Raw genomic sequence first — 25,518 nt, forward strand, 5'->3', positions numbered from 1 at the left:
TTTGGATTTTTTATTAGTAGTGGAGTCTGATAAGAAGACGTCTCTAAACAATACAGTTCACACTGACAATCCAGCGCCTCACACTGAAGCACAGCTGAGGGTCACTCGGCTGGTCAAGGCCTAAATACAAGTTGTAAATATTCAGAAAAAGGTCAGTAAACAGAGCTACATGGGAGCGATGGTGCTGTCCTTTTTGTGTTGTAGACAGCCTGGATATGAGTCATCCTCACACCTATGGTTTTCATGAAAACCTCTGACTGAAGTGTTGGATCTGGAGACATTTGAATGAATGAATGTATATGAAAATGATGATCAGGTTAAGAAATAAAACATGTAAACAGGTTTCAAAGGGGAATGGGAAGAAAACTGCCTACATTACAAACATGCACATTAAAATGACTTGAATTCCGAATGATATTTCTTGTTTTGAGTAGTTAACTAGTTTAGTAGTTTTGATTTAATAATAATATAATGTGTTATAATTATTACTTGGTGGTAAGCGATTAGCCAGAGCTGCCCTAGGGTAGTGTGACGGAAATAAGGCAAGTGAAGGGTGAAGGTGAAGTGTCTTGCTTATGGACACAATGACACTCCATTCCAGCTCTTGTATTCCCAACAGTCTCCCAGCCCAATGTTAACCAGGCCCAACCTTGGTAAGATCTAAGATATGATAAAATTGGGCATTCAGTTTGGGGGAGGCACAGTAAAGCTCCACTAAACTCTCCCACAGCTTTACTCCACCCATAAACATGTGCTTTCTGCTGCCAGGTATTTCTCTCTGGATTCCATTTTTTATTGACTTGATGCAAAACTCACAAACACATTTTCAGGAGCATGTGATCAATATGAATGGTTCATGGTCCTGTTTAGGGGAGAATGACTCAAAAACTGTTGGCTAATGCTAGTTAGCATGTGACAGCAATGTTATTTGAGAGGAACTGGATTAACAGCACAAATTAACTTTGAGCTAAATTGGCTCTTTCTGGTCACATTGAAAGTCTAATAAAGCCTCAGACAGAGCAGAGCCTACAGTTAGCATCACACCTCCATGGAATGATCATGAAATCAGCTGCAAAGTATCAATATACAAAACCATTTTTATTAAGCCAACAGACACATAAAGACAAAAACCCAGAATTGAATCTTAACTATTCAAAGCAATATTCTGAGATCAAGTCACTTTAACTCATGTAGACATCCCCTCTCTGCAGTGAGTGCAGACTGTCCATTTCACAGCCAATGCCCCCATCTGCCCAACGCTGCCCAACGCTGCCAGGATGCAACGCACTGTACACAAAACAACATGGTCAAACGCTTGGCCAGTTACCATGGCAACAGTGTCTCAGCAACAAATCAAATGTCTCAGCTGACTTTATGGTAATTTCAGATCATGGGGGGCACACCATGCCCCAAACCTCAGTCTCATTAAAACTGGTTAATGAAGTTAATCTTTAATTTCAGTGTGACTCACTGTCAGTAATTGTGTCTTTGTCAGAAGAGTCATGACTCATGATATGGGAATATATGACTTCAAGGCTATTTCTGATCATAACCTGCTGCATTTATTTGAGTAAAACACGTCATACTTCCTTTTTAACATATTATTTTAAAATAATGGAGTTGTGGGCAATTAGTGTCTGTGTTAATCTCTCTATGGATTAATCTCATTTTCTCTATGGCATTGTAGTTGACCAAAATTGTAACAAATAACTTGACTGAAATCATTTTAAAGGTTTATGTGAACAGCAGAAGGGAGAAGGCATGGACCAAGTTAGCTGCAGTTGTGGGAGTCATATGTGGATTTAATCTGCCTTTCTTCAAATAAAGGTGTGGTAGAAATTTATTGTATAACAAGTTGCTTTTTTATGTGAGCCTATAATCTTGTGCTGTGCAGTTTGACATAAGAATTAAAGTTATTTAGTTATATAGATCATGTTTACGTTTCTAAAAAAAAACAACAACAAAAAACAAAACAAATTAGGACCTAGCATAATTTCCATAACACTAAAACATAAACCTGGTTACTTACACCTAAACATTCAATGACTTGTCATAGTTTATTAACCATTTATTATCTGGATGACAATTCGGTTGTTATTGTTGTTTTTAACTTGAGTTTACAGGATTTGCGTTATTGTATTCATCTAATCAGAAAATCAGTTCAATGAGCTGAGGTATGTTATGTGGAAGGTGACAAGAGACAGACATTATCCTTATAATTTTTATTTGGGATCACTGAATCTACAGATAAGAAAATACACATAAATCCTTTGTATATACACTTGACATAAACTTGACAAAAAATATTTACACAAATCTGTAGCTTATTAATTTTGGCAACTAACAACTTTAACAGTTCATTTAGATCACAGTAGAAGTATGTCAGCTTTAATACTGAGCATCACAGGAACGAGGTTAAAATGAGCCACTGGTCAAGAACTGCACAGAAGTGTAATAAAGTTCATTCAGTGTCATTCAGGTGGTGTGGTGGCATAGTGGGTTAGGTCTTCTTCCTCACAGCAAAAAGGTTCAGGGTTCATTTCTGAGATCACATGTTCTCCGAGTCCTTGTGTTCCCAGCGTCTGTGTAGGATTAGGGCCAGAGCTCACATGTGAAAGCAGTGTGCTCTCAGCCTCTCCAAGTAAAACATGTTTCTCGTGAGGGACTGTTTTAAATACTCATCACTGGGGTGCATCAGCTCTGAGTAACTGTCCATTAAAGTGTCCAAGACTAGACTAAATCCACCTGTCTGATAAAAAACAGTAGTGAGCAGGACGCCTACCAGGCTGTAGGATTAATTGCAATCAAGATCTGAACACAATTAGCAAATCGTTAAAACTACAATATAGAATCATAATTTCCTCCACAACAAACAAAATATCCTGTCTTATTGTGCATAAAAACAGCTATTGTAGATCTGCACAAACATGTTCTGAAATCTCTTTCTTGTGTTACTTTGTCAGTTCAGTCTTTTTGGCAGTTCCTCAGGGCACACTTTAAATGTGAACTTTGAACAGAAATGATTAAATCATAAATCGCAAATCGAATCGCAGTGCTTGTTAGAAAACTTGTAATTAGATATTTTCTCCAAAATCTTTCAGCCCTACAGCACAGAGAGGTCGTGGCAGGATTTGGATTTGAGCCAAACTGCGACATTGGGGTTGTTCTTGGCCACCACTTTGTCAATGAAGCGTTTGGCCTTTAGAGGCAGGCTTTCTCTTCGCACGCTGTTTTTCACGTAGCGCCGGCGTTTATTTGCTTCCTTCGAGTCTCTGCGCAGGCGCAGCTGTCGGACAATCCCGTGGAAAGCCTCCCACACGTTGTGCTGCATCGCGGCCGAAGTCTCAATGAACTTGCAGTCGAACACAGCTGCACAGGCTCGGCCCTCTGGAAAAAGAGGACAGTTACACATCTGACCTGCACTGATAGAGCTCTACAGGGTGCCCATCAGCCAAGTGGACATTCAAACAAGGTGATGTTATAAATATTGGTCCTGATAAATAGGGATCACCTGCCCTCCCTTAACTCAACCCCAAATACATGACAAGACACATTCAAAACAAAGAGATCATGTTATAATAAATGTACTGACCCTGAACTGTAGTATAGTGTAAATTACAGTATGTTCAAGTTTAAATTGCGGTTAACATTTTCAAAGCTGTAACTACAAAAAGTTTATAATTTGGTGGGGCAGAAGTTAAAGTGGTCTATGCATTTATCCATACATTAACAGTCACATTACAGTAACGCACCACTCGATGAAACCTCTCTACGGCGCACCAGGTCACACTTGTTGCCGACTAAAATGATGGGCGTCTGCTCCGCAGGGCGAAACTGGCGAAGAGTGATGCGCAGCTCGGACGCTCTCAGGAAGGACGCGCGGTCAGTGATGGAGTACAAGAGCAGGTACGCATCACCTGCCTGCATGGGGCAGTCCTGAACACAGTTATCGTCCAACTGCAAAAAGAAGACGAAAAGACGAATTAAGACCATTACATCTACAGTAATAGATCCAAATCTACAGTAATGGATCCAAATCTTCATCTCACCTCAGCGTCCCATGTGTCAATCAGAGTAACTGTCGCAGTCTCTCCATCTACTTCAACCTCCTTTTCAAACACTTCATCTGAAAGTGACAGAAAAGTGTCAGAATACACAACAACGGCCTATATCTGGGGAGAAGTTTGTTTTACTCACCTCCGCACAGCTCGCACTCGTCGCTGTCCATACTGTCCGCAGCTCCAGCGAAGATACTGGCGAAAGCGGTTTTCCCGACCCCACTGGCACCCAGCAGCACCACGCGGTACACGGTGGGAGCGGGAGACTCTCCGACCGAGTCTGACGAAATGACTGAGTCCGAGGAGGACCAGCTCCCCCGGCAGCCGTCCGAGTCTCCTGCCGAGCCGCTGCAGGACTTGGACCGGGAGATGCAGGCGGGCACACGAGTGAGCAGACTGTCTGAGGGCCGCCGGTTCCCAGGGTCACAGATGCTCCAGCGGTGGAGCTCTGAGTGGAGACGGAGGCTGTGCCGACGCATACTGGAAAACATGGTGTCCTGGACTAAACGATGCCCGTCTTCGTGTAAAAAAAAACGTATGGTTGTTGATTTAACTTTTTCAGAGTTTAGAGAGACATCGTTGCTCGCTCCAAACTAGTCGTAAACTCACTCAAAACGCAGCGCAAAATGCCTTTGCACGTGCACTCCGGTTTCAAAACAAATGTAAACTCGGACATCACAGAGTTATCTGACGGGTGAATCCGCTCCAGGACCGTCTGTGCTGTTATCTCCATCTCCCACAGGCTACAAGTGTGCGCGAGGCTCTCTGGGCTTTATATGAGGGCGCGTGGAGCGCTCACGAGCGCGCGCTCACTGCAGGATGAAGTTGGAGAGTTGAGTTTTTCTAATGGAGCACCGCGGGATTAGATCAGTGCACTAGGGATTAAATGTGGAGTAAAAGTAGACTGCTGCTGCTGCCGTGAGATCAGACGGTAACATATAGAGTATAATGACTTCACCCTGTGCCTCCGGAGAGACAAAACTCAGGAGAATGTCCGTTAGATGATAATAATGAGGTCATTTGGTTACAGGAAAATACTGTGGACTAAATAATGTCACTGAAACACACAAACGTAATTTATGAACCTAATCAAATTAATATTAAGAAATAGTCTTTTTGAAATAAGTTGCTCTTTGAATATTGCTCTTGGTAATGAACCAACAGCTGACAATGTGTGATTTATTGTTCCAAAGACTGATTTAAAGGTTGACTACAGGCAAAAGGACAGGTCAATAAATCGAACCGAGCCCCAATATGAAGGTGTGGTGACAACAAGATAACCTAGTTTAATATTGACCAGATCAAACAACCCAGCAGACAGCCAAACTCATCCTCCCACACTGGGAATGATGCCAACTGTTTCACTCTGAGTCACTATCATTTATGATTTTAAAATATAGTCCTTTTTGGCATTATTTTCATTAACATGTTCAACACTGTAAAATGAAATTGTTAAATGAATATGGGTTTTAAATTATATAATGGATATAGAAACAAAAGGCATTAATGCACTTGTTATTTTCATGAATGAGCTGCTTATGTAAAAGTCCACAGAGACCCAGCGTCATGAGTAGTTGTAAACATGAGATGTCCATTAGTGAAAATACATTGTATAAGCGAGAGGCACAGAGAGTTATTATATTAATTGTTGGATTAAATTGTGCTGTTTGTGTTGTTTTCAGGACTTGTATGTGTATGGGATGGTTGTCTCATCTGGGACCTGCTGCTCTGTATTACAGCTCTGATCGGCCTGACAGATGACGGGACATTAAATCCTTGTTAAGTGCTGGAGCAGGACCAGAGAAAGGGCAATGACCACGGACTAAAATGACCTCTTTTTAGCTTCTTTTACAGCATTCACACCAAAACAAATGCTAATGCATGCTAGAAACCCTTCACAATAACAAACGAAAAATATTAAGACTATAAATAATGTAAAAATATATGAAATAATAAAATACTAATAATGAAATGCTAGAATGGATAACTGGTTAAAGTGATTGACAAATTATTATTCTGCCCTATAAGGAGGGTCTGACACCTGCCCCATAGTTGTGTTATTGCTTTGACTGAAATGTTGCACAGTATGACAGTAGTTATCTATCTCCATGGAGACAAGCTGGTGACGAAACCAGGTCATATCTGAATGGCAGGTCATATCTATATAAACACCATGAATCCACCTGAAACTGAGTAAGATGAATACCTTTAAATGCCATAACATTCCAGACAAAGCAATAACATCTTCAAGGAGACAAGCAGCACCAAAAAAGTTACTAAATGCAGCTTTAATTCAGTAATAATTGGAACATTGCAAAACTGATATTGCCATTTGAATAGCTGGCAAAACTGAAATAATTCTACTTGTCACAGAACATTCAGTCCAGTTGAATGCATTCTTAAACAGGAGGCTGGAGCTGGTGAATGAAACGTGACATTGATGGCCCCGGTACGTGCTAATACTGAAGGCTTTTCTCTCAATCCTTTACATTCACATTTTCTGCACGTTTTCAGGGACCAGATGGTTTAAACCTCCAGTCTGTCATTCAGTCTTTTCATCAAAACAAGTTTATCCCCTCTCCCTCTTAAGCTGTGAAAGTCCTTCGTTCATTCACTGCTACAATTATGTCTGATCATTGAAATCTATAACTGGTGGACTGTGTGCTCATGTGTTGTCAGAGACTACTTTTAACCCCCTAGTTAAAAATAAAAGTTGAGTTGCAGGGCAGTAAAAAAATTAGCCCATTCAATGACAAAATGTTATATGATTAATACTGAAATGAATTTAAACATTGTTTCTGAAAGTACAAATGAAGTAAGCTACTTTTTCACAGTAGCGAGTTACACAAGTTAATTTAGTGCCTAACAGGTGGCTGAGTGGTTATTATCAAAATGGACTTTCTGTGTTTTCTGCGTGTTCTCCCATGGGTCAGGTTCAGTCATAGTCACAGCTTGTACTAACCCTACCTCTGATCTTCTCAGTTTTGTTATACAAGATGTGTGGGCTGTATGCTTGCATTTACTGAAGTCGTTAAGTTGATGATGTTTAATTATTTTGTATTCTAAAGGATTTATATGGACCTAGACATTTGGCAATAAATATGAACATATTCTGGTTTTCCACATTGCCTGTGAACTTCTAAATAATAATAATAATGCATCAGTTTTATATAGGGCTTTTCTGGACACTCAACAACGCTTTACAGAATATTATTCACTCCACACTCAGTGGTGGTAAGCTACTATTGTAGCCACAGTTGCCCTGGGACAGGCTGATGGAGGCGAAGCTGCCAAACTGCACCATCGGCCCCTCTGACCACCACCATCACTCAAGCACACACCACTTTCATACTAGGCAATGTGGATGAAGTGTCTTGCCTAAGGACACAATGACATGTTTTATGACTGTGGCACCTGACTTTCCCTGCAGTGTCCCATCCAAATACTAACCAGGCCCGGCCTTGTTTAGCTTCTGAGATCTGACGGGATCAGGCTTTGACAAGCTGGCATGGCTAACAACATTTACCACTATGATTCAACCGTATATTTACTTTGTTAATTCCACACCCCATTTGCAGGACTATTTGTTGTACAGGGCAAGCAGATCAACCCGTATAACAAACAAAGTTTATCTAAAAACAAACTTCACTTACTTTACAATGACTATGAAAATTATGAGCTTCAACAGTTTTTGTTTGGAGAGATATCTTTTAGAAATAGTGAATCGCCCGTAGAGTGCTCATCTAAATTGAAGACATCTTCAAACAAAATAAACTGCTCCTCTCTGAGCCAAGTGTACATGGGCACTGAGACTCGGTCGATAAATAGTTTGGACAAGAGCAGCATGTGGGCTCAACACGTGTCTAATACTAAAGAGCTTTTATTCAATGTCAACTATGAAAAAAACACAAGCTGAATCTAGCAACACTGAAATCCTCAGGAGCTGCATGAAGTTGCTTGGTGACAGTTGCCATGCCATCACTGACAGCTGACTCATACTTTCATGTTTAAAGTTATCAACATAAGTTATACAGACTTGATTGTACTTATTCATGTTTTTCTTCTGTAATGGATGCCAAAGGTAAAACTTTTTGGCATTCAAAGATAAAAAACAAAACAAAAACATGAATAATACCTAATATTTTGTTTCAAAATGTTAACTGCTATGTCAACTTTCTTAGATTTTCATAACTTGAAACCCAAGGGTACCACCATTAGTTAAATTTTTTTAGTTCAGTATTCATCGTGGGTTTCAGCATCTTGTTTATAGATGCCATTTTGAGCACATCAGCATATTCAAAGGATAATATTCTGTTTTGAATTATTAACAGCCATAGTTTTGCCATGGATAGCTCTATTTAAATTCCAATTTAAAATTAATATCAAGACTTTGTAAAAACTAAAGTGAAATTAGCACTAACCTGAGTTTAAAGTTTACCTTGGTTGATTCAGTCACCTCATGAGTAGTCAACCAGTGTTCATTGACCTGCCGAACAGCTTGGTGCACTAGCACAGATCTACATCCCAGAAACCCATTTTGAACACCAAAGCAGCACAACAACAGATTGTTGTTTATCAAATAGATAATAATGCTCTTTATATAAAAGACATTGTATTGGCCGGATTGAGCTGGAGAAATCCAGATCATGAGGATTTAGAGCAAACAGACAGAGAAGGACGTAACTCCCACTCAGCAGCTTTGGGTCCAATCACCAAACTGCATCTGCCAAATCATCAGTAAAATCTATGAGTCAAACTGTGACAAAAACAAATGAGGATTGGCTCTGCTCTGATGAAAAGGCCTCTATTTGTTTAGATGGCACCTACAAAGGATCTGTAAATAAAACATGGAAGCAATAACTAAAGGTGCACTACGGAACCTTTTTGCTTAGTTCACTACCTGCTTCTCTCCATGGAGATGTTATTACTTTGCTTGGAAATGATTTAGAGGGAATATTGGAACAGTAAAAACCTGTAATGAAATGAAAAGAAATGAAAGAAATACTAAATACATATATGTTTAATGCAATACTGTGGAACATTAAGGCAAAACAATAACATTGCCATGGAGACAGCCTGACCAGAAAAGTTCTGCAGTGCATCTTTAACTATATAAACTGTTTTTTCTTTTTCTTTTTCATCTAATAGTTGTGATTCAATTCTAATCAGGGTAACAGTAGTAATACAAATTGAATTGGACAGATTAATAAATGTGATTATTATCAATATTTGTAATGAAAATAAAAAAAGAAAAGAAAATTGTGATGTGTGAGTATGATATCATCACATTATGAAATCTGCAAACCTCCAACAGAGAGCTGACTTACATAGCAGAAATTGTACATTTGTCATATTTTTTTGTATATATAAGAGGATACTGAAAAACAAGGTGAGACGGGTCAATGGCTTCTTTGTCAACCAACATTTTTATTAGTTATTTTATCAGTATTAGAAATTATTTACTTGGAACAGAGCAGAATAAAGGCATGAATGAGACAGTTATAGACAGTTCTAACTCATACTTTTCTTGTCTTGTCCATGGACTTTGGGTCAGTTTAATTACAGAGATGGTTTTGAGAGTTTTTTTCTAATGCCCCGCCCCCTTTTAGTCCACTAACCGATGCACAGGACATCTTTAGTCGACCAAAATTGTCTTTAGTCTCTTACAGTTTTAGTGCTTGGTTTTTGGCCCATGTGTTGTATTCATTGAGTCATGTGAGAGAGAGTGGTTTGAAAGGCGAAGGTGATGTGTTCCCGTGCCTGGTCGAGGTAAGGGTCAGAGAAAGAATGTGTTTCACCAGAGAAATGTCTCCATCTCATGAGCTCAGACATGCTCAGATTCTTCTGAGGTGCTGCTGCTGTTGGTCTCTCTCCTCTGCGCCCGAGCTGACAAGGCCGCTCCATCACCTGCTCCTCCTCCACCTCTGCAACTGTAAATGTACAACCACATACAATACATTACCCATGACTCACTAGCCTGACATTACGACTGTGTGGGAGAGAAAAGGGCCTGTGTTATTATGAAGAACTTTTCATTTAGAGCTTTTAAATAGGCACTAAGTGAGACTTTAGATGTTCTTTTTTCCATGGAGATGTTTTGCCTGAAATATTTCACAAAATAACATAAAACTAAGCAGTCTCTATGTAAATGACAAGTGACCCCAAATAAAGCATGACAATAAAAATGTCTATAATTAAATACATTTAAAACAGATAAATGTGTACCATACTGTGGAACACTCCAGGCATAAGTCATAAAACAAGCTGGTGACACACCCTCCACTAGAAAACTTGCGTGTACCTTAATGTAAAGCACTTTGAGTGCCATAAAGGTGGGTATATAAAACATGACCATGTTACCTTTAATCTTATTATGAGAAATGTTCTATCTAAAACTGTTACGATACTTCACTATTCAGTTTCCTACATATTAAAGGTGCACTGCGTAGGTTTTCAGTAAAGATGTCTCTATGGAGATGTTATTGCTTTGCCATTAATCTACAGTAATCTCCATAGTGGAAAAGGAGCTCAATTTGAAGATTTTGAGGTACACATACATTTGTTTAATTTAGTTAGAAATGCACAATACGGGATTTCAGGAGCTTTGAAAACGTACCATTAACTACTCCGTCCATGCTACAGGTGCAGCTGAGCAGATCATGGGTAAGGCACTGGCTGTCAAGTCAAGCTGAACAGATCTCGTAGTTCACTGGTAGAGAAGGTGGTATGCTCCGACCCTTTTCCAAGGTCTACCACGGTCCCCGAAAGTCCCTGTTTGGACACCTGTCTCTGAAATATTCGCTCCTCTAGCGTTCCTAAAAATGAAAGACAATAGAGAGTTAGTTTGTATATGAATATTGTGATTGTAAAGCTTTTTGATAATCTAACCTGCAGTAAGGAGACGGTAGATATGAACAGTCTTCCTCTGTCCATCTCTCCAAACCCGAGCCATAGCCTAAACAAAGAATACAGCAGGATTAATGTAAACTTTTTTGATATCTGAACACTGTAGCAAGTCCTTTTCAAATGTTACAAGCCACTATTGTTTTCTGTATCTATAATTTCAAAAATGTGTCTTTTATGCACACTACATAATAATTACAGTGCATCTTATCTTACTGCTCAGCCAAAAGGACAAACTAAACATATGGGCACATAGCACCATCTGGTGGACAACTAAAACAACGGCACAACAGAAAATCACTTCTGCAGTTACTCACCTGAATATCATTGGCCGGGTTCCAGTCGATATCATACAGCACGAGATGAGAGGCACCAATCAAGTTGAGCCCGACCCCTCCCGCCTTGGAGCTCAGGAGGAACAGGAAGTTCTGTGAGTAGGGGCTGTTGAAGCTGTCTACTAAACGCTGCCTCTGATTGGTCGGAGTCTGTCCATCGAGTCGACAGAAAGTGTAGTCCATGAATGTGCAAAGTTCCTCAAGCATGTCGAGGGTCTGGGTGTAGTTAGACACCACAACCACCCTATGGAAAAAAAACAACAACACAATAATTACATGTATAGTTAAACTTAAAGATGCACTATGTAACTTTTCTGGTGTGGGTCTTGCTTGTCTTCATGAAGATCTCATTGTCGTGCCTGCAGTGTTCTTCAATATGGCATATGCATTTTAGAAAACTGTAAGCAAGGTCACCTCTCCACAGACCTGACTCAGTGGCTTGTCTCTATGGAGATATATACTTGGAATGCCCTACTGTGGAACATCTCATGCAAAGCAATAGCATATCCATGGAGACAAGCAGCTAATCCTTGATCAAAAAAAGTTATATAGTGTACGATTAAGGATGACTGGTCATATACTCGCCTGTCTGAAGGGCTGATCTGTCTGATAGCTGCCAAAAGGTCTGAAAGAACTTGTAATTTGCCAGAATCAGAGATGTTTAGGCCAACTGAAGTGTAAGATTCAGGGAACAGGTCAGCCAATCCCTCGTATATGGAGCTTTCCACGGATTCACTGTGTGTCTTTTGCTGTAAAATAAACAGGAGGTTAAATAGCTTGAGGTGAATTTGCATAACTAAAGTTGGATGTAGATTCTTTCAGACAGAGGTTGCAGAGATATAATTTATGAAAGAAATACCCAAACAGAAATATACAAATACAACCATTCAGGCTAATTTCACAGTTTTATTTTTCTACCATCTCAATATGAAACCCTTAACTAATTAGGCTAAATTTTTGCCTGACACCTCACAAAAACGGCACCTATCGAGATATTAGTTCAACTTGTAGTAGTGCTAGTAACTACCACTGCTCAATATAAGTCTGTGAAAAGCCACAGAAAATGGATCCAGCATGGTGCCAAGTGACCCAAAATTTGACTGGCCTAGCAAAACCAATTTGATATTTCTAGTAAAGCATATTACCTTGACAGTATTGTAGAGTAGCCCAGGGTGGTTGCAGAGCTTTTTCAGGGCAGTAATGCATGCCAGATGTGTGTGAGTTTGTGCATTGTCCATAATGCAGGACCTGAAGACTCTGTGGCATAAAAGATGTCTGTATAAATCGTGCTGTAGAGGGGAGGGGCTGCAAAACAGGGTCCAGTCGAGGCGAGGTGGCAGGTAGCGGTTGATAATCTCTTGTGTTCGTCTTAAAATGAACATGCCAGTCAGACGGGACAGTTCTGCGGCACGCTCTTCTCCCAAAACTCTTTCCTCCTGAAGAGAAAACATAAGATTAATTAAACTAACTAATAGTTTAAATTTCTGTCCTAAGCAAGTACAAAATTAAGGCACAACTACTGTAACAAGTCCAAAAAAAAGGTTGACTCCAATAAATGTATCTACTGAAAATGATTCAATCAGGAATCAATGTCACCACAGCCTAAACAGTAATGTATGGGAAGCAATGGGGAGAACAAAATGCAAAAAGTATACACAAAAATGTATATTATCCAAAGGAACAACAGAAAATCTGTATCATTTTAAACTGTATATTATTTACATTTAGAGATTAAAAATGCAAGCATTACCTCTGTGCATGAGGGCTGTCTTGACCGAAGGATAGGTTCTTCATACACTTTTCTATAAGCATTAGAGGATCCAAGGATCCCTGGGTTTACAAAATCTATGATGGCATAGAACTCCTGAAGGTCATTTTGCACTGGGGTACCTTTAAAAAACAAAATGACATGAATAACAAAAATAAAAATGTGGAAATCTGATCTTTCTTGGTTAATTAATTTCACCTGTTAGAATAACCCTGCGCTGGCAACATAAACTGCTCAGAGCGGAGGATGTTTTAATGGTGCTGTTCTTTAGCCTGTGGCCCTCATCACAAATCATGAGCCCAAATTCAACTTTCTGCACCTGGAAAAAGAAACAAGAAAATGATCAGTGTGTAAAATGTGCTTTACGAGTACATAACTACTAGTGTATGAAGTACCTGTTCTAGACACCGCAGCAGCATTTCGTAACTGATAACCAGAACATTGTGCAGAGGAGAGGTCAAAAACTGCTCTATCCGGTGGTCCTGCATGTTAAATTTTCATTAGAAAATTTATTTATAAACTTAGTTAACCAAACAGACAAAAGAGATACACAGCATTGTAAAACTAACTTCTTTCTGACCAACTGTGTTAAGCATGTACATACAACATTCTTCTGCATATCTGAATTTTAATATCTTGTTATTCAGGTTTTAAAAGTTACCATTAACTTTTTTAGATGTTTGGTTAATGCATTTTTTATTAATTGACAGTAACATCTCCTTCTTCTGACCTGATCCACAGTGAAGACACTGATCCTCTCTCTACCCAGCCACTTGTTGAACTCTGCTCCCCAGTTCTGTACAAGACTACCGGGAGTGACCACTAGGGTGCGCTTTGCCATGGCTTTCCCTCCATATGGACCCTGTTTCAATAAAGTCCAGGTGAGGGCCACACTCTGCAGTGTCTTCCCCAAACCCATCTCATCAGCCAGGATAGCACCAAAACGACCAGCAGCTCTAAAGGCAAAAGAAGGAAAATTAATATTAAAATGTATTCACAATAAAAAGTGTGGCATGATTAAAGATATAAGATGTGCATGTGTTTGTCCCACACTGGGGAATTAAAGTAAAGGTAAAATATTTTGAGAAATACAGTAAATTTTGGGATTGCAATGTTATGACAGAAGCAAAAATCTGTAAACTTTAACACTATATCAAATATTGTAAGCTTTGAAAAAAAAAAAAAAAGCGACTTGTCAAAACATGCTAAAATAAATATGCTTAATTCACTGTATAAATTTTCTGATGGAGGGTACACCGCCTGCTTGTTTCCATGTTCCCCAGTACGACATTAAACTGATCTATCTCCAAGCAGGAGACGAACAAGTGCCATCTCCAGGCCAAGTTATGAGTCAGATCTGTGGAGAAGCACGCTTGCTCACAATAAAAATACATGCTTTTTAGTGTAATTTAGGCTCAATATGTTTTTAGAGATGTTAAATGTGTTAAATCTCCATGGAAACTAGCAGATAGCATAATTGCAGTGCACCTTTAAGATTCTTGTTGACTTTTCGTTGTTACATCTGGAGATTTCTATACTGTATGTTAAGCATCGTACTATGGGACTTTTCAGGGAAAGCAGTGCACAGTACCTCATTCCCATCACGCACTCGTACAGAAACAGAATGCCGTCTCTCTGATGGGGCCGAAGGTGAGTGGTGAGGTGTGGATCAACTACAACATCTACAACTGGAAGACCTGACTTGTTGTTGGACCACTGGTGGCTGGGAGACGGCCGAGGCATTACCAGAGCTCCTGGAAATAAGAAACATACATGAAGCATACATAATACACAGCATAAATATTGTTGAATTGCTCTGTACACTGTAAAAAATCTATTGACAAGTTAAAAGGTGCTCTGTGGCAACTGGCAAGTTACAGGTCAGATCTTTGGAGAGGTGATCCTACTAACAGTAAGAAAGCATGGTTTCAAGGTATCTTCGAGCAATTAAGAAAAACATGAATAAATGCAAGACAAATAACTTTAAAACTACTAAATATTTTGAATTGCAGTATACCGGGTGCTAGAGGGTCATGCCGAGGTTTGCAGGTGTGTTCCTCTTCTGGTTTAGGTGGTACGTGTCCCGCTCGATTTGGGGGAGCAAAAGGTTTAGAGGCAAAACCCCGAGCAGAAGGAGGGGCTGGTCTCGGCTGATCTATCTCCACTTGAACGTCCTGAAAACAGCGCCCGCGAGCGAAGTTTTTAGCAGAAATCACCCCCATGACCTCCACCTCCTTTCCTCCGATCATCAGAGTCTGACCCTCACACAAGGTGGCTAACTCTGACACCTTGTAGCCACTACCTAAATATTGAAAAGAAAATATATAAGTGATCAGTGTTTTTCATTCACTCCTTTATTCCAATAAACTATTTTTGAAGCCTCAGCTGAACTGGGGCTGACACCAATGACCGCACATATTGATTCAAACTCAAGCATAAATATATATACAATTCTTACCCAAGGACACAGTGTTAGTATGCACTGGTCAAAGGGTCAAACCATAAAACTTTTGGATTGTGGTTCAACACTTTGTCACTGAGGTGCTCCCCAAAGAAAGACTCCATGGAAAACATAACAAGAGGTGGGCATTAATGAGAAAATCTATATCCAGCTTTGCATGCTGAGTAACATAAAGAAATACGTCCCTCAAAGAGACTTTCACAAAGCCATACATGCTTTTATTATGTTCAGGCTGGACTGTTGTAGCTCACTCTACAATAGCCCGGACCAGACCACCCTCTGCCGCCTCCAGGGGGTGCAAAACGCGGCAGCCCGCCGCCTGACAAGGACCAAATAGTGGGAACATATTACCCCAGTGCTTGTCACCCTAACAGTTTTAGAATACATTCTCCTGTGAGTTCTTAAAAGCCAGTATGGCCTAGCGCCATCTTACTTATCAAAGGTCCTACAGCCTCACAGGCCCAGTCCAGCTCTGAGGTCTGCAGAACAGCTGCTCGTCTCTGTCCCTCGCTCCAGAGTGAGACAGGGACTTCACTGTGGCAGCTTCCAAACTTTGGAATAGCCTTCCTTTAACCATTAGAGCTCCGGAGACATGAGAGCACTTTAAAAGTCTGCTAAAGACACAACTATTTGCACAGCGTTTACCACCGAATAGCAGCAACTTCCAATTTCATTATAGTGAAATTGCTATTATTCCTTCAACCTAAATTATCTTAATCATGTTTTTGTTTTGCTGTATGTAAAGCACTTTGGCCAACAGTGATAGTTTTTAAATGTGCTATGCAAACAGACTTGTCTTGACGATATTCGAGATATATTTATGCAATCAGACATAACAGCCTAAACATTCCTGAAGTTCACGAAGTTCACAACAAAATATTAATAGATTTTAATCATATGTTTTTACAATCTTGACCACAGAAGTAAACAAAAACACTTCAAAGGGAAACGGACAAATACATCTTTCTTATATGTGAGTATTTTTCCACAGTGAACTAAAAGTAGTGTGTTTACTCCGTCCTTACCCTTTCCTATATCTTTGCCCTCCATATCTTTCAGGGTCGCGGTGCGTCCTCTGGTCACAAGGACTGCATCCCCCTCCCAGCGCTTGTGCTTCTTCTTACTGGCTTTGCACCACATCACACTGAAATAGCGCACACCATCCTGTGCGCAGGCAGTGCGCGGGTCTGCAGCGGGAGTTTGAGCGTCATTTACCGCTCCTGTAAAATAAAAGCGTTCATCTTTAATACCAGCAGAGGTCACTGTTGCACAGGTTTACTACGCCACGCAGTAACAGAAAGACAAAAAATCTGCTGCACTGAAATTATACACAGACAAAAACGCAAGATTTTACAAAATGAATTTCACTTTAATGAAAAGCGATTGTATGAATGGACCATTGAACAAAGCAACAACACGTTTTACAAAAGATTACAACACATATAATACAATATACAATTAGATAATAAAAACAGCAACAATAATTTCATTTATTTTAGCCTTAATACTTGAGTGCCTCGACTAAAACACTGGAAAGACATTTCTTTATTATTTATTTTCCACATATTTAAGGCTTTCATTAATGAAGGTAAACTGTAATGGCAGAATGTGTTTAGTTTTTTCCTTATGTACTGCTACACCACAATAAGCCTTAATGTTTGATAGACCTTACAGAACAGGCAAAGGTTGGCTGAACATTGAACAATCCCAGCGACAACATATAACACTGATTGTAACAAGATTTTCTGCTACTCATAGTATAAGACTATGTAACACTACAATTCAATAGACGGTCAAAACAATGAAATTACATCTGATTTCAACCCAGCCTTATATTTTGTTGTTGTAAATATGCGTATAGTGCTTTTTCTCATTTGGCTTTAAATGTAGTTAAGTTTTTAAGTGTTACATTGCCTCAGCCTTGGCAAGTTGGCTACATGACACCCCATTATCCACTGTAACACCATAAATCAAAGAGGCACTAGAATGATTTCCTACAGGACCCATGATAAATGTAGGCTTGTCACGATAATGCATTTCAAAGTGCAATATATATATTGCTGAAGAAAATGAAAGAAAAGGAAAATGTCAATAATGAAACTAACTTATGCCAAAGACACAATAACCCTAAAGCAGGATTATTTAAAAAAAGTTCTAATTGTACAAAATCTATTAAAAACATGAGCTGCAATAAATAAACAGCAGAATGAAACAGTTTAGTAGTTTGTATCTATAATGAGTCATAGAAGTTATTTATTCAACCTTCAGCTCAAATCTTCTCATAGCACAGAAAAATAACAAAAGGTTCCCCACTAGTACAAAGAAAAAATACCCAAGATAAATACTGACGCCCAAAAATGCTCGTCCCATGTGTCGTATACTGAAGTCGATAGTAGTTATCGTGACAGGTCTAGATAACTGCCTCTTCGTTTACACTGGTCAGCAGGTTATTGTGGGAGAGACAGTCCTTGTCTCAGCCTCTCCGCTCTGAGCATCTCTACTGTGATTTTGGCTCGTATTAGTTCCTCCTCTAGTTCCTGTTTCCTCTTCAGTGCTTCCCTCTTTTCTTGTAGGTAGAGGGCGACCTTCCTGTGATTGGACAGCACTAGTTCCTGCTCCTCCCGGGACAGCTGCAGAGACTGAAACCTCTCCACCTCATGTTGGGGGTAGATGTTGTTGGGGTAAAGGTCATTTCGGATGGCCACTGGTGAAACTGGCATTGGCATGTTCACAGAGTCAGGGGATAGAGAGGCATCATAGTCCTGGTTACTGCTCAGCTCCTGCTCCCCCTCCTCTTCTTCACCCCCCTCCTGTCCCATTTCGGGGCGCATGTTTGGGGCATGGTCGTCTGAGGAGGGTCTAGCTTCACTGTCAGACTCCGACTGGATCTGCTCTTGGGACATGTTTTGGACATCTGAGAAATCCTGGAGTCCAGCCAAAGAAGAGCTGCTGCCGGGATGTTCGATGGGAACACCATGTTTGTTTATCATCAATCTGAAAATGTAGTAAAAGTCTTAAGTGAGTACACTGTATATGCATTGAGGGAGATTATTCAAGTTGTTTACATAGTAACTATGCCATCCTATGTCACTAAACTTGAAACATTTAAAGGTGCACTATGTAACTTTTCTGGCAGAGCGTACAACCACCTGCTTTGTCTCCATTGCTTTACCTGAAGTGATCCACCATATGGTATTTAACTTCTCCATGGAGACAAGCAAAGAACACCATCAGGCAAAGTTACAGTTCATATCTGTGGAGGAGTGACCCCAATCCCAGTAAGAATGAATGTTTATCAAGGTATTTTTTGAGAATATAAACACCTGGAGTTGAATGCATGCATCCAGAAAAGTTACATGATGCACCTTTAACCTTTAAAAAGTTTCTTATTTCTCCTGAATATAGCTAATAAAGAACCTATCGGCCCAAACAGGCCCTATCAGTTTGAATGGAGGGCTGTACCTGTACAGGGCAGGCTCCTTGTCCATGAAGGGCACATGGTGGAACAGGTGAGGGATCATCTCCATGATTCTGCGCGTGGGCTCAGAGATGTTAGACCTGTACTCAGGCTGGGCGTGTCTTCGCAGCATCACCTCTTGTTTAGCGGACTCCTTCAGTCTCTTGTACAGTGTCCTGAGGCCCTGAGCGGTGCGATGGGGCCGATCTCCTCCCAAAGTGTTGTACTGCTCCGCCACAGTTTCCCAGCACTTGTTCTTGTCCACGATCACTGCATGCTTGTTGGTGTGCTCCTCCAAGATGCGGATGTGAGGTCGCACCAACTGCAACAGGTCCAGCTTCTCCGAAAGAGTGAAGTTTGAGGAACGTGCCTTGCCCACCATACTGGACAGGAACATGGAGTTGGAGCCAATCATGCTCGTGGCCATCTTATTGGTGATCATCTTTTTGTATAGCGGACTAACGCAAACTAAGTCAGGCCTAAAACTGTCACCTTTCAGTAACCCAAAGTCTGCAGTGCCGTTCCCATCCGCATGGTCTTGCCCTAGTCTCTCGTGGTCCACAAAGCCAATACTGCTCAGGCTGCTCCCATCTGAGTGCTCTGCTCTCACTCTCTCCTGGCCTACACCTAAACTGTTCAGACTCTTGGCTCCCATGTTCTCTGCCACTGCTGCAGCCCTCTCCTGGTCAAGACTGAAGCTAGCACTCCCCAGACACTTCCCAGGGTGCTCTGCTGCTGTCTTCCCCTGGTCCATCTTAAAGCTGGGACTAACTCCCACACATCTGTAATTTTTCTTCTCTTTCCCTGAATCAAACATTACCTATTCCTCAGGTCTATGACAGAACCTCTACTCCTGTGTTTCCTCTCAGCTACGTTTCACAACAAAGACAGACTGTGCAGCACACAATAAGAATCAGGCTTAACTAGGCCAGCCTCGTTTTAGGCCCCCGCCTATCGGGAAAGGCTTTGGATGAATTCCTCCCAGCTTAGACTGACGTAGCTAAGCCGCTTAAGCCCAGCCCGACCTAGTTACAGCTGGGTCTCTGTAAACCCCAAACCAGGCATAGTACAGACTAAAGCAGAGAAATGGCCACAATGTGGATGAAACACAGCACAGGGCTGTCTGTGGAGTCTGCATCATGAGCACAAACAGCCATGGTCTTTAAATACATGTTTCCTTTGAAGAAGTGCCCATTTTTCGCTAAAACTTGCAGGGTTTAGAAATAGTGCTGGCTTAACTCGAGGGGGGAGGGATTCGGGGGGTTTGCGCGTGCGCAGTAGTCAGGAGCGCTCTGGCCATCCACAGTTTATCTAAATAAACACCGCATCTGGATAACGTGATCTATACGTGATAAGAATCAGAGAGTGCGAGGGAAAATAAATAGCACGTAAAGAGGTGGTCGGTGTTTTATAAAGACACAGAAATGGAGGCACTGGTTGCTTTGCTAAAGGGAGCGGCAGCTCGCTGATCCCAGGCTCAGTCCTAATCTGCGCGGCGCTGCTCATTTGCATAAACCAGCCGGGTTTAACATCCCTGTGCGTCTGCCGCGCGGCTTATTATAGCCACAAGACCGGTCTGGACTGGAGCCGCCGGGCCAAAATACAGACATTTACCGGTAAACCCAAACCAGCCCACACCACCAAAGACAACATACGAGTTATGAAGCAATAATAATCATGACCCTAAAGGACTATCAAAATATACAATGTCTGGTACCACGACCATGCGATGTAATAGCGGCTTCGGTAACTGCGCTCCTCAGAGCACAGAATATTCTCATAGTTTAGTATGTGAGACAAGGAGAAGAGTTAAAATTGCAGAGGTCTTGTTTTTCCTCATTTTTCAGGCTTTGGACAAACACTACGGAGCCATTTCTGAGCACGTGGTGGTCTGTCTCCAAATCAAATCTCCAGGATTAGACTGCTCTCCAGGGGTGTGCCCTCCCCCACAACTCAGGAAAACGCTAAACCCAAATAAATGAACGGGCGACTCGCTCAATATTAGCCAATAGACCTGTAAAATATATTTACAGCCTCAACCGTATGTAGTGAATGTGTCGTTTTTGTAATGTGTATTTGCTTTGGTAAACTAATGTATTAAAAAACAAAACACCCATCTAATTAAAGCCACAAACACAATACATCAGTTTTGTAGCCAAAAATAAAGTGCTGTAACCTGGTTATGTATCTAATCCAGTGTTATGAAATAATCCATGCCACAATGTTTGATGAAGAGGCCTGAATTACCACTAAATTCAACAAGACTGATGGTCCATATTGTTGAGAAATCACACTAGTTTGCATGGCGTCTGTGTTAAGATGCATGCATTAACTGTAACTATGTGCTCATCACTTAAAAGTAATAATAATAGTTTGATACTCTGCACTGATATCCTCAACATTTCCTTGGGGTGTGATGCAATTGTAGGCTCTGCTTTGTCTGAGACTCTGTTACTCAATTTAGACTTAAATCTGATCTTTATTTTAACACAATCTGACCAAAAAGAGCTGACTTAGTTGGAACTACAACAGGTGAGATTTGTACTGTTAAACAAGTGCCACTCAAAAAACATTAGTCACAAGCTAGCCAGCATTAGTCAACAGTTTCAGTTAGTCTAGTCTAGTCAGTTTTTTTTGTTGAAAATCAGACACCTAGACTGCACCATGAATGCTTAAATCACAGGTTCCAGAAAATGTGTTGTATTAAAACATTTAAGTTTACAGGATTAAATCTTAAAACTTCTTTGTCAGTGTTTGCCAGTGCATGATAACTGATCAATATTTCACCATAGAGATACATCTAGATGCCCCCCAGTATGACCAATAGAGCAAATGTTATATTATTTTGAGAATTATTATTTGAGAATTTTCTTAAATCGGAGTGCTTTTATGCTTGTGTTCCTTACCGTCAGGTCCTTCGCTGTGCTCAGGTGTATCAGGATTCTCAAAGACATCATTTTCTTTGCTCTCTGTTGCGCTTAAAACACGGGCCAGAGCTCGAGACAAGGGCATGGCAACCGGAGCATCTTTAGAGAGTGCATCTTTACTTGGACCATCAGGAGTCAAACTTCTTTGTATCTACAGGAGTAAGAGAGTGTATTTGTGGTATTAATAAGTGGAGAACTTCAAAACTGGAGTAAGGAGGTTATAGGTTGCATCACATAATGTCATGACATGAGTCTATAGTGTTTGCTTTAGAATCCATTGTTAATAGATGAATAGTCATCTTGCTATGATTTATGGCGAATATCTCCATAATTACTGGTGGTGAAATGTTTTACTATTATGTCAAAATGGAGCCATATAATTAAATAACACATGTATCACTGAGAAATTTGCCACAAACATGTAAAGAGTGACATTGTGGATTCCATAATGGTATTTTCTGTCAGGAGATTTATTTTAAAGGATCTATATTATGCTATTTTCTGGTTTAAGTTATAATGATTCCTCATCAAAAACATACCCAGAGTTGTGTTTTGTTGTTTTCACACATGTTTATCACACAAACCCTGCATATTTAGGCTGAGTTCTTCTCTCAGACAGAAAACACACTGTTCCATCTCGTAATGTCATGTGGTAAAACAGGAAGTGCTCCAGTGTGTTTTTAAATTCTATACACATTTACTAGAAGAATTTGGATGATGTTGAATAGAGCATTTTGAGATTTAGAGATGTAGACAGAATAATAATAATTACTCAGTTATGTGTGAACGAAAAAAACACAATTCCAGGTATGTTTTTGAGGAGGTAATAGCATTATAACACATCTTAAAGTTCACAAGAGTCAATTTAGCGTAATATAGGACCTTTAAACTGATACCTCCCTCATAGAGTAATATATCGTAACTTCTGTCCTCCATCTAAGTTTTTGCAGGAAAATTGAGCTGTAGAATGTGAATGCAACCTATTGAATGTTAATAATATTCATTTACCTTATCAAGTACGTTGACACCTTGTTTTGGGGTGAATGGTTTGGGATAAGAGAAATTAGACCCCGATGCTGCAGGAGGCACAAATCTGGGCTTTTTCACTGGATTACTCAGGAGCTGACTAGGTGCCCCTGAACGCCTCATGGTTTCAATGTAGATATCCTAAAAGTCACAAAAAATATACAAATATTATAACAGCAGTTATAGATGGTAATACAAAGTTTGCATTTAGATGAATTGTGTATGGCAAAAGTATGGGCTAGCAGCACCATATACTATGATTTTAAACAGTCTGTGTATTTAGCCTCGTAGTAAGTCATGTTTCCCAGGGACTATTTCAGTGATTCTCAACCTTTATCTCAAAATTTTAACAATGGATACCAGTGGATATACAGTTGACCAAAACACCCTTCTCTTACCTAGGAAGCCAATATCTTATAAGGAAGATATAACTTGTGTTATGTTTAATAATGATGTTACTGAACAAGAATCATGATAGAAAGTACTTAGTAAACCATTAACATCTCTTCATTACTACTCAAGCAGTCTTGATCTCCAAACTGCCCTGTAAAGTTGTGGGGACCTCAAAATGTGGGTCCTGACCTCTAGGTTGGGAATCACTGGACCACTACAGTGTAGTTAAAAACAAAATGTGCCATAGGTTGGTGGAGAAGACTATACTCATAAATTATCATAAAATAATAGGGTGACCAGAATTTCAAAATAAAAAACCAAGACATCCCCATTTTTGGTGGTTGGTAATAACAAAATTGTGAAACGAGTGTGTAATTAAGGAAAACTGTTATGCAGAGACCATTCATGCAGAGACACATTTTCTTTGTGTTTTGGTCATTTTAAAGCAGCTTTTCTGTATTTTACTGAAACAAATTACAATTTATGCCTCTCTTCACTGTTAGCAGGGATCAGATTGGTCAAAAAGAGGGACATCTGGGACATTTCGTGTATAAAACTAAAACAAATCACTGGTTTTGGATAAATCTGCTGGGACAGAGGACACAAGGATCAAAACTGGGACTGTCCCGGGTAAACTGGGACGTCTGGTCACCCTAAAAAAATAAATTATTTTAAGCTAAAAGGTAACTGTTACATCTGATCAGAAAAACGGGTCAAATGCACATGGTTGCAGAAATTATGACTTTAGATCAATGCATTTCTACCTATTTTTAATTTTTATTTTTTTATTATTTTACACATTACAGGTCCACTTCCGAGTCTGGGGATAGCAGCAGGCTAACAACAAAACTGTTACTAACCCAACGGAAAACGCACTTTAATAGATTACTTTGCCTGATCATCATGTCATACATACCAAGGAGAGATGTAGTTTATTGGCGATGTCAAATCTGAACTGTTAAAAGTCTAAATGTTGTTTTTTCGAAGGTTTATTCTCAAAACAGAGGCTTTCTCCCGCTAAAGAGCTGCGGATTCCGATTGGTTCATTTCCTTCAGTGGGCGGGGCTTAGCCGAGGCGCGTTGCATTTCGGATCTTGAACCTTAAAATTATATATAACTTTTTTTTTAGCGAAAATATCTAACTATTTTGTTTATTGCACAGTATTTTAAACATCAATACAATCAGCAGTCTCTTTATAATACTATTTTTTACGGTTTAACGCCAATTCCAAAGCAGGTAAATTCTAATACCAATTATATTTACTCGTTTAATTTCATTAGTGTGCTTCCCTCTGTTCCACACTATGGCCACCGGGCAACAAAATAAATTATATATGATAATAAAGCAGCCTAGGGTAACATTTGACTCGAATAGATTAAATATGATCCTGTGAAACTATTCCATACCACTGTTAGAATAGCATATTGATTCAGTTTCTAAAATGTAGTGATGCCACACTCCCAGATGGGGGCAGGAGTCAGTATGTTACTGTTGTTGTGCTATAAAGTATTATAGAGTACATTTTAAATTTAAAATATCAAACAAAAAAATTCACAATGCTCCTGATCATTCATATTATTGGCATTGAGGTATTATTTATGTTGTCAGCTCGTCCTACACCATGTTATTTGCATAAAACATTGGATAATTTTTTACCATTCTTATCATTAAAAACTCTGTTAGACACTGTTGATTTATGGAAAGTTTGAAGTAATCTAAAAAAGAAACTATAAATTAACAATTGCCTAATATTAATTGACAATATTACTAAAATTTTGGGAGGAGTAGGCTAGTACAAATTGTTATTGTATATTGTAAATATGGTAAAAATATAATTTCATTGTAATTTGAGGATTTTCATGAATAATGTAATGGTAGAATAATCCTCTTAATGATAGATTATTTTGCATTGAGAGAATTGTAACATAAATATACCACTGGTTATGTCAGTGGTTTTTGATTTTTGCTGTTTGAATGTGATGTTGTACAGTGCGTAATCTAATCAGAGAGGGAGAGAGTGTATAATCCATGTTAATCCCACGTTCACAGGGAAACTTGCGAAAGGATGGGCCATTGGGACAGAAAGAACTGCAGGACAGCGGTAATCTCTTGGGACTAAAATAAATGACAACAATATTATAATGGCGACTTATTGAGCAGCACATTTTGTCCATGTTTTGCCTTTCATG

General features: G+C 39.8%; 3 protein-coding genes across 3 annotated transcripts; all 3 read right to left on the reverse strand.

Moving 5' to 3' along the window:
- Positions 1–2,408: 2,408 nt before the first annotated feature.
- Positions 2,409–4,697, reverse strand: gem (GTP binding protein overexpressed in skeletal muscle). Its single transcript, XM_020937627.2, has 4 exons — positions 4,198–4,697; positions 4,050–4,126; positions 3,753–3,957; positions 2,409–3,387 (listed from the first exon to the last, which is right to left on the reverse strand). The coding sequence occupies exons 1-4, from the start codon at positions 4,547–4,549 to the stop codon at positions 3,104–3,106; spliced, it is 918 nt and encodes a 305-aa protein (XP_020793286.1). The 5' UTR covers positions 4,550–4,697; the 3' UTR covers positions 2,409–3,103.
- Positions 4,698–9,480: 4,783 nt separating this feature from the next.
- Positions 9,481–24,372, reverse strand: rad54b (RAD54 homolog B). Its single transcript, XM_020937505.2, is given in 17 exon segments — positions 9,481–9,988; positions 10,675–10,738; positions 10,740–10,873; positions 10,947–11,013; positions 11,279–11,540; positions 11,882–12,045; positions 12,442–12,732; positions 13,047–13,186; positions 13,263–13,383; positions 13,460–13,546; positions 13,795–14,020; positions 14,656–14,818; positions 15,082–15,366; positions 16,551–16,745; positions 21,889–22,060; positions 22,918–23,076; positions 24,245–24,372. Coding segments are annotated over 16 exon segments (2,739 nt in total). The 5' UTR covers positions 23,059–23,076; positions 24,245–24,372; the 3' UTR covers positions 9,481–9,761.
- LOC110171527 (fibrinogen silencer-binding protein) lies at positions 16,930–21,880 on the reverse strand. The gene is made up of 2 exons (XM_020937243.2): positions 18,988–21,880; positions 16,930–18,519 (listed from the first exon to the last, which is right to left on the reverse strand). Exons 1-2 carry the CDS (start codon positions 19,797–19,799, stop codon positions 17,973–17,975), a joined length of 1,359 nt encoding a protein of 452 aa, XP_020792902.2. The 5' UTR covers positions 19,800–21,880; the 3' UTR covers positions 16,930–17,972.
- Positions 24,373–25,518: the final 1,146 nt, after the last annotated feature.

Source organism: Boleophthalmus pectinirostris, unplaced genomic scaffold (genome assembly GCF_026225935.1).
Source record: "Boleophthalmus pectinirostris isolate CB_2022bp ecotype Guang Dong unplaced genomic scaffold, ASM2622593v1 HiC_scaffold_6, whole genome shotgun sequence".
NCBI lineage: Eukaryota > Metazoa > Chordata > Actinopteri > Gobiiformes > Gobiidae > Boleophthalmus > Boleophthalmus pectinirostris.

Excerpts from the sequence above, each read along its gene's own strand:
- LOC110171527 (XM_020937243.2), bottom strand. The coding sequence starts at position 19,799 with ATGTTTGATTCAGGGAAAGAGAAGAAAAATTACAGATGTGTGGGAGTT. Across the intron at positions 18,520-18,987 it reads AAGGAGCCTGCCCTGTACAG|ATTGATGATAAACAAACATG; the intron begins GTACAGCCCTCC and ends CTACATTTTCAG.
- gem (XM_020937627.2), bottom strand. The coding sequence starts at position 4,549 with ATGTTTTCCAGTATGCGTCGGCACAGCCTCCGTCTCCACTCAGAGCTC. Across the intron at positions 4,127-4,197 it reads CGAGTGCGAGCTGTGCGGAG|ATGAAGTGTTTGAAAAGGAG; the intron begins GTGAGTAAAACA and ends TGTCACTTTCAG. Across the intron at positions 3,958-4,049 it reads TTGACACATGGGACGCTGAG|TTGGACGATAACTGTGTTCA; the intron begins GTGAGATGAAGA and ends TTCTTTTTGCAG.